The following is a 9,270-nucleotide window of genomic DNA, read 5'->3' as shown; positions in this document are numbered from 1 at the left end:
AATAATTCTGATTCTTCTAAAAGGTGGATTGGCCACCAAAAGAAGCAAAGTCAAAGGAGGTGCACAGGAGATGTGGTTCTTGGCAGTAAAATGGCAGGGTGGACATCGTTACATGCGTATGGATGTGATCAAGAAGATAACAACTGTATCCCCACCAATCTGGCAGCAAGACAATGTAACCCACCACAAGAAAGATTTTTAACTGCCTCTGTGTGGACATTCCTTCTGCAAGCACTGTGGCAGCAGTGGTGAGGAGAGCGTTGGTCTGGGTGTGTGGGGGGCACATGGGAAACCTTTACCATTCCCAAAAGGAGGGGAGTGTGGGACACAGTGCAGTGGGCCCCCTTGGGGCACTGTCAGTTGCAGGGGAGGAAGGCATCCATGACTCTGTCGGAGACCCTGTTTGTCAGGCACAGCTTTGCTGAGCCTTTGCCCGCACGTGCTTTCTTGGCTTCAGTGCACTTGCTGTGGAAGGATAGCTTGGTGATTGCTGATTGCGGTTGAGGACCCTGCGTTGTGAGAAGCCATGGGAGGGCAGCAGCCCTTCAGATTCCTATGAAGTAGTCAGCTGGGGAGAACAAGAGAGAGGTGAGGACATGCTACAATTCCTCTTGTCCTTGCTGCTGCTGTGCTGGGGGAAGAGGCCCGAGCATGAAATGACCCTGAAAAGGCAGACCAAAACTGATGAAAGATCTGTGACAGACAATATAACATTATGCTTAACAAAAACACTGTGACTAGAGCTCTGATCAGCAGGTGGCTTGATAGCAACCAGCTATGTCTTCCCAGATATCCTTCAGCCCCTGACAAGCAGGGCAGAAAATAGTGCTTTTGTAGTAACCCCATCAAAACAGGTGCACTCTCAGCACTGTTGCAGACACCAAGGACTGTTGTCAAAATCCTGGCCTGTATGAGTAGGAGTATAGCCAGGAGATAAGGTGAGTAATCATCCCATTCTGCTCAGCAGTCATCTGATGGCATCTAGCATACTGCTCTAATGCAAGAATTTGACCAAGTGGAGTGAGTTCAGTGGAGGGTGAGCAGGATGTTGAGAGGGTTGGAGCACATACTAGGAGAGGAGAGGCTGAGGGCATTAGGCTTGCGGGGCGTGGAGAAGGGATCGTTTTTGTGGGAGCCTTAAATCATCTCTGGAGTAGCTATGGTCCTTGAACTGCGTTGTGTCATTCTATCTAGCCCCAGATATGCAAAGATGTTTAAAAAGCAAAAGGTTACCCACCTTATGCATGAATAAGCATACTCAAGGCAAGCCTGTGTTAACAGTCACTGCACAACCATTGCCAACAACCCCTTCCCAGAACCACCTCTAAGACACATCTCTTTCCCTGGGCATCCTGGGAGAGTGTCTGCAGGGAAAAGGATAACACAGAGGCATGGGCTGGGATGCATTAGATCTTTAATGAGTCAAAAGAGAGAGAAACAAGGTACCTCCAAGTGGAGGCCCCAGTGCCAGAGCAGAAAGGAGTTGTTGCCCCATGGCTGTGATGGAAATTCCACCAAGTGTTCATCTGCCTGCCCCAAAGAGGGAGCAGGCCAAGAATGGTTTCCCTAGGTTGGCTCTGTGGGGCTCACAGCCCAGGGCAGCACAAGAGAACAAGGAGACGGGAGGCAAAGGAGAGAGTGGAAGAGGGGAAAGGCAGGCATGGGCCGTGCTTTCCGAGAGCCCAGGCTGGCCCCATCCTTTTGCAAGGGTTGCTGGGGTTGCTCAGCCCTTCTGAAAGCAACAACACAATGCTCTGTCCCCAGTCTGGTACCATCTTGTGGGTCCCTGGGGAATGTCCAGGGAATGACATCACCAGCAGCTTTAGCAGGGGCGGCACCTTGTGCTGCAGTAGCGGCTGCCCAAGCCAGAGAGGCCGGAGAGGCCAAAGCCCCCCGAGGAGATGGGCACTCCTGCAGAGCTGAGGACGCTGCCAACGGCAGCGGAGGTGGAGTTTCCAACAGCGGTGTTCTGCGGGAAGGAGCTGAGGATGGGTCCGGGCAGGGTCACCACCACGGGGGAGGGCTGGATGACGACGGTGGAGTCCTGGCACTGCCTGACACAGGGCTCATTGCAGCTGTTGGCCAGCGGGGTCGGGCCGCAGGGCCGGCAGGGCTGGCAAGGCAGGCAGGGGTTGTAGCAGGACATGTCTTGTGGCTGGAGGTGCACCTGGGAGAGAGGGCAGGGGAAGCAGAGCACGAAGGGTGGGTGAGGAGACTTCCATCACCCCACCACAGGAGCCAAGGCATGAGTTGGAGATGAGAGCTGGAGGCTATGTAGGGAGGCCCATATGTTTCTCATTCCCCTTGGCCCAGAAGATCCCTCCTAAGAGTGACCAAAGCCAGGGACTGGCTGATCCATAGCTCACCTCATACCTACCTCTCTGCACGGCACACATTCCTTCTCTCTGTCCCATAATAAGTAGCCCCACAACCCAGTGCAAGACAGGGTATGTGCTGAGAAATCCTGGAGGAGGACAAGGGGGAAGAGAAAGGGCTTCAGACTCACCTTGTTCCCAAGGAGATGGAGATGAGAGGAGTGAACGAGAGAGTGAGGAGAAGGGCCTGCTTTTATACTGCTTCTCCACTGCCCCAGACCCACAGTCACTGGACGTGGGTAGCAATTTTCCAACAGACTCACCTCCAAAGCAAAATATCTTACCTAATGGCACAGATTTCTGTCAACACTGCCATTTCATTTCCTCATTTATGTCATGCTTAGTCTGCCATGCCTTTCATGTGCCAGGATGAGAGGCACAAGGATATCCTGAGCAGGGTTGTGCAGTTTGGGTAGAAAATGTGTCCAGAAATACTTTTGGGATTCCCTGCAGGCAGGGGAGGTTGGCTTGCATCAGTGATGTGTGATTGTTTGCAACTCCCTTTGGAGGAGGACGCCCAGCTGTGGCCGGCACTGCACGTATCATCAGAGCAGCCTTCCTTAAGTACCTGTCCCGTGCTTCTCTCCCCTCCCTTTGTCTGCGCTCACTCTAATGGTCACTAGCTGGGGCATCTCCAGGCAGCCGGGAGATTTCTTTATTTTGATACCCTTTTCTCTGGGGAGAATGTTCGCCAGGCTGAGTATGTAGGGTTGGGGTTAGGAAATCCAAAGACCACCTGGGGTTGAATCAGGGAAATCATGCGGAGGCCTTCCAATTTTTTTACCCTGAAGGAAAGAAGGCCTGGAAGAGAGAAGTCATGCTTCCTAGCAATGGGTAAAGGAGCTGATGGGAGGGAGTGAAGAACATAGAGCCAGACTGCCCTGAGTCCTTTCCAGTGAAGGGACAAGAGGTAATAGGCACATATTGAAATATGGGAAATTCCATGTAAACATAAGAAAAGCCTTTGTTGGTGTGAGGGTGGTCAAGCACTGGCGGGGTTTGCCCAAATAGGTTATGAATTCTCCATCCTTGTAGGGATTTGGAGCTTGATAGGACTTGGCACTGAGCATCCTCCAAAGCCTGACTCTGCTTTGAGCATTGGGATTGGACTAGATGATCCTGTGATTTTGTCATGGGAAAAGATGGGTGATGCTGCCCCTAAGAAGGAAGAACTGGTTGAAAACATTGGAATTAAGGGCAGCTTTGGCTGTCACACCTGAGAAACAGAGAGTTCAAGACCTGAAGACAGGAAGGAAAGTGAGTAGCAGAGTACAGCCCTTGGACTTCAGGCAAGCCAACTTTGGCCTATTCAGGCAGCTGGTAGGGAAGATGCCATGGAGGCAGATGTGAACCAGAAAGGAGCTCAGAAGTGCTGGCAAAAGCTTAGATACCTCATGGTCCAAGAGCAAGAAGGGTCCAGGCCAATATTCATGACAACAAGCAGACACCTCAGCAGACCGGCTTTGGCTAAGTGGGGTACGCAAGGTGGAGCACCAGCATCAAGAGGCAGCATGCTGGAGGTAAAAGGAGGAATGAGCTGCAAAGGAGGAATTTAGAAACATTTCTTGAGCAGGTTGGGATGCTGATAAGAAGTCAAAGCTCAGCTTGTGTTGAGTCTTGCAAGGGGCATCAAGAACAACAGATGGACATCAAATCAAGGATTGTCTGAGAAAAGTTGACTCGTACAAGCCAGTTGATGTGCTCTAGGGCAGGACTGCGACAAAGGAAGTCCTGAACCAGTGGGAGGACTGTGCTAGAGGAGTCCCATGGCATTAAGAAGGACAAATGGCAAGTTCAGCACCTGGAAAGGAAGAACCTGTTGCATCAGTACAGACTGCAAACTGAACTATTCTATGACGTTAGGGCTCTCAAACCTCCTCTATGTAGATCTGCCTGCAGAGGCAGGGTCAACCTCGGGGAGAGACTCGGAGGGTGGAAGGGAACGGACAGACAGGTCTCATCTTCCTGGACAAAGAGACCAGGCTGTGGTGAGGAGCTGTCCTGACTGCTCTATGGAGGGAAAGAAAGGCTTTCAGAAAATTTCTCCCCACCGGTCAGGGCTCTTACTTGGGTCTCAGGTGACATGTCTTCATGAAGCATTAGGGCTTCAAGCACACCTCCTCACCCATGCCCCAAAGGGCTCCTCTGGCATGACCACAAGCCAGCACCATGGGAGATGCAAGGAAACTTCCCCCAACTCCCCGTTGAGTGACGTCTGTCAGGACCTTGAGGTGTCATGTGCTGGAGGATGCTGAGGGATGGGAGGTGCTCAGAAGGGCCCAGAGTACACAACCAGCTCTCAGACTACATGAAGGAGGTGATGCACTTCCATGCTCTGCTGTCATGGAGGCAGCTGAGACGTATCCCAGGAGGGCAAGGTTACGCCTTCATGAGGCAAGCTTCCTGGGACGGACTCTCCCTACACATGGCGAGTCACACTCTAATTGTGGATTGGCCGTGTGTCAGCCTTTTGGTGTGACGCCAAGCCAGGAGTGCGTGCTGTTTGCAGGTGCATGTCCCACACAAGACTGAATTGCCCTGTGGCCAGGGCAGTTCCATCCATGCCCAGGGAAAACCATCTCTGAGCACTGGGCTGTACCTGAGTACACAGCTCCAGGCAGCTCCAACAGCCTTTGCCCTCCAGAGTGACCTTGCCAGCACTTCCACAGCTCAGAGTGCTCACGGGATGGTCAGAGTGTTTTGGAAAAGCCACCTTGCCTTTGGGTATGCTCTTGGTCCAGGTCCAAAATGTGCAGCCAGAGTGCATGGTAGTGCGAAGGGCGTGGGTGAATCGAGGCGCTGTCTGAAGCCCCAGCCCCACCTCCTACCCCCTCCAGTAGTGAGGATGGATCTGATTCCAATGGGGTTGTTGAGGAATCATGGTGTTCAGAAAGATTTTTCGTCTTCAATTCTGCTGAAGGTAGTGATCAGAGATCCCACGAGAGTGCAACAAGAGAAGATGACTTTGCCAAATAAACTGGTATAGGATTAAGTGAGGAATTTGTGTCACATCGTCAGGCAGAAGAGCCTGTGGGCACCTAGGAGAGGATTGCATTCATGTGAGGATATGAGCATCTTTCTGCAATGGGGATTGAAAACAACGTCACCAGATTTCCCCACACCCATTTTCCCTGTTTAGACACCTCTCCTACACTTGGGGGTACATCTTCTACCCATACTGGTCCCTTCCTGGAATTTCCTTGGGCCTCTAATCCTGGCACATGAAAGGGCCCATGGCAGACCTTGTGCCTGAGAAATGAGGAAATTAAATGGCAGTGTTGATGGAAACCAAACCACAACTTGTGCCATTAGGTAGCATGTTTTGCTTTGGAGGTGAGTCTATTGGAAAATTACTGCCCATGTGCAGTGACTGTGCACGTGGGGCAGTGCAGGAGCAGTATAAAAGGGGGTACTTCTCCTCATTCTCTCATTCACTTCTCTTGCCTCCATCTCCTTTGGAACAAGGTAAGTCTGAAACTCTTTCTCCTGTTCATGCTCATCTTCCTTTGCCTCATCATCCTTTGGGATTTCTCAGCACAAAACTGATGTTTTGACCTACGCTGGGTCATGGGACTGCTTATCATGGGAGAAGAAAGAGGGTAGAAGGTGTGTCATGGAGAGAGGTTGGGCCTTGGCTGAGGTCTTCTCTTAGCTACAGGCTAGGAAGGGATCTCCAGGGGCTTGGTGACTCATGGCAGGGCTTTTCTGGGCTGAGGGGAATGAGAAACCCATGGGCCTCCCTATAATACCTTGAGCTCTCAGCTCTAGCATGTTGCTTGTGTCCCTTGTATTGGCCTGACGGGCTGCTCTGCAACCACCCTTCATGCTCTGCTTCCCCCTACTGTCTCTCCCAGGTGCACTTCCAGCCTCAAGACATGTCCTGCTACAACCCCTGCCTGCCTTGCCAGCCCTGCCGGCCCTGCGGCCCAACCCCGCTGGCCAACAGCTGCAATGAGCCCTGTGTCAGGCAGTGCCAGGACTCCACCGTCGTCATCCAGCCCTCCCCTGTGGTGGTGACCCTGCCCGGACCCATCCTCAGCTCCTTCCCGCAGAACACCGCCGTTGGAAACTCCACCTCCGCTGCCGTTGGCAGCATCCTCAGCTCTGCTGGAGTCCCCATCTCCTCCGGGGGCTTTGGCCTCTCTGGCTTGGGCAGCCGCTCCTGTGGCACAAGGTGCCTCCCCTGCTAAAGCTGCTGGGACATTCCCCAGGGACCCACAAGATGTTACCAGACTGGGGATGGAGCATTGTGCTCTTCCTTTCAGAAGGGCTGAGCGACCCCAGCAACCCTTGCAAAAGGATGGGGCCAGCCTGGGCTCTCAGAAAGCCCAGCCCATGCCTGCCTTTCCCCTCTTCCACTCTCTCCTTTGCCTCCCGTCTCCTTGTTCTCTTGTGCTGCCCTGGGCTGTGAGCCCCACAAAGCCAGCCTAGGCAGGACCTGCTGACCCTGCTCCCTCTATGGGGCTGGCAGATCAACACCTTTTAGGATTGCTGCTGCAGCCATGGGTCACGAACTCCTGTGTGTTTCTCTTGCACCCTGTACTGGGACCTCGACTCAGAGCAACGTTGTTTCCCTCTTTTGACTCATTAAAGATCTGATGCATCCCAGACCATGCCTCTGTGTCATCCTTTTCCTTTCAGATGCTCTCCCAAGATGCCCAGGGAGAGAGATGTTGCTCAGGGGTGGTTCTGGTAGGAGGTGTTTTGGGATGGTTGTGTAGTGACTGTTAATACAGGTGTGCACTGAATGTGCTTAGTCATGCATTGGGTTATTCTCTGCTTTCTAAACTTCTCTGCCTTTTCCAAAACCAGCAGGCTGGAAATATTTCAGTTGCAAAAGGGATTTTCTTCTGAATGATACCCATGGCCAACATTAAACTCCGTGGAAGGATAGTGCAAACAGAGAGCCACTCTGTTTCTCTAGTGCACCAGGACAGCTTGATCCACATCTGGCAATTCTTCCCATGTCATGGAATTTCCACAGTCTTGCGGGTTGCGGGTCCACTTCTCACAGAAGCTGCGTGCCATTTTCCCTTTTTTTCTGCATAAATGCTCCATTTGTGAAAAATCCCCCTGTTCTGTATTGTGGGAAAAAGTCCTCTGCTGAGACCAAAAAGGTTTTTGGCACAGGACTGCTGAACTTGTAGGAGCTTTTACCAGTTTCTTTATGTCCTTGGAACCATGCAGTGAGCCACGTCAAAATAGCCCTGTATAGCCTACAGTGAGTGTGGTCCTGACCTGGCATGTGGAGAAAGAAAATTTCCGTCACAGATGTTTCTCACCACGTTGTCCATCCTCTGAAGAGTGACCACCTTTGGAAAGTAGTTCATTGATTGGATATCCCTGGATGTGGTTAAATAGCACTGCCAGGGGAGAGATGGCCTTAGAGCTCATCCTTGCACAGAAACACCCTTTCCCTTTCCCAGGTTTTTGTCTAGTCGAGGAAGCTCTCTCCACCAGGGTGTCATGGACAGCACAGAGGCACAAACCAGTGTCAGAGACCTCAAACTCCTCCAGACACTGGTGTTTCTATTTTCCTGTGGTGTTCAGCCATGTGTTGACTTGGCTGCTCTGCTTGGGGCCAGCTGCTGTGTGATATGAGAGCAGATGTGGGTTTGGCCTCCCCTTTGCTGGTACCAGAGCATGGAACATCTGATAAGATCAGGTGGTCTGGAAGGTGCCTCTTTCCTCCACCATGATTAAACCTTGCATTGACTGACAGTGGTCTGGCCCATGTAATTTGGAAAAAATGGGAGTCAGTGACTGCACAGGGAAAGACTTCATGATCCAGATGGTCCTGGAGAAGGCAACATGTTCCTGACTCTGCAGCAAGAACTAGAAGGTTGGGGACAGCAAGATGGACAGTCGTTTGGGACAGGAGCACAGAGCTCTTGGCTCTGAGCAGATCCTGCAATACAATAATGCCCATCACCTCTTGTAGGATGGCCTGGTAGGGGAGATGTTCTGTGCCCCTGCTCCAGGTCCCTGGTCTGCTGCTACCCAGAGCCTCAGGGAACAGCTTGTAGTGCCTGGCCCTTATGCTCACACCTCCAGCAGGGTGAGAGAATTGCAAGCTTCTGTGAAAGTTACATCCCACTTTCCATTCCCTGTCCTTGAGTTTCTCCTGTGTCCCTGAGTATTCACGAAGTGGAGCTGGAAGGGAGGGAATAGCAAACCCTAGAGGTGTTGACAAGTAGGAAGAAACTGGTAGCCGCAGCATGTTGTATTGCATATCAGTCAAGAGAGAGACTGGTCAGGAACATCTCCCACTAGATCAGGTTGCTCAGAGCCCCATCCAGCCTGGCCTTAAAAAGTCCATCTGCAGGAAAACAGAGGGCTCCCACAATGATACACATCTGTGGTGGGTTAACCTTGGCTGGCTACCAGGTGCCCACCAAGCTGCTCTGTCATTCCCCTACTTAACAGGACAGGGGGACAAAATATGATGAAAAAACTCATGGATTGAGATAAGGCCAGGGATATCACTTAACAATTACTGTCATGGTCAAACCAAACTCCTCTTGGGGAAAATAATTTAATTTAATGCCGAGAAATAAAAGTAGGATAGTGAGAAATAAAACAAATCTAAAAACAACTTCCACCCACTCCCTTCTCAGGTTCAACTTCGCTCCTGACTCCTTTACCGCCTCTTTCAGTGCCCTGAGCTGCACGAGGGCGTGGGGAATGGTTGTGGTCAGGTCATAACACTTCGTCTCTGCTGCACCTTCCTCCTCACACTGCTCCCCTGCTCCAGCATGGAGTCTCTCCCATGGGACACAGTCCTTCACAAACCTCTCCAATCTGGTTCTTTTTCATGGGCCACAGTTCCTGCTAGGAGCCTGCTCCTGTGTGGGCTATCCATGGACTGCATCTTTCTTCAGTGCCTATTCTCTGT

The 9,270-nt window shown here is 51.8% G+C and overlaps 2 protein-coding genes across 2 annotated transcripts; one reads left to right on the top strand and one right to left on the bottom strand.

The window, feature by feature from the left end:
- Positions 1-1,822: 1,822 nt before the first annotated feature.
- On the bottom strand, positions 1,823-2,104 carry LOC128919107 (feather keratin 1-like; the record flags this gene model as incomplete). The annotated part of the gene is made up of 1 exon (XM_054224090.1): positions 1,823-2,104. A coding segment is annotated over one exon (282 nt), but the record flags the coding sequence as incomplete, so codon positions are not given.
- Positions 2,105-6,250: 4,146 nt separating this feature from the next.
- On the top strand, positions 6,251-6,565 carry LOC128919520 (feather keratin 1-like). Its single transcript, XM_054224817.1, has one exon. It carries the CDS (start codon positions 6,251-6,253, stop codon positions 6,563-6,565), a length of 315 nt encoding a protein of 104 aa, XP_054080792.1.
- The last annotated feature ends 2,705 nt before the right edge of the window (positions 6,566-9,270 follow it).

This window comes from Rissa tridactyla, chromosome 19 (genome assembly GCF_028500815.1).
Source record: "Rissa tridactyla isolate bRisTri1 chromosome 19, bRisTri1.patW.cur.20221130, whole genome shotgun sequence".
In the NCBI taxonomy this organism is placed as follows: Eukaryota; Metazoa; Chordata; class Aves; order Charadriiformes; family Laridae; genus Rissa; species Rissa tridactyla.
Note: the sequence above shows the minus strand (reverse complement) of the source record. Positions and strands in the feature narration are given on the sequence as shown.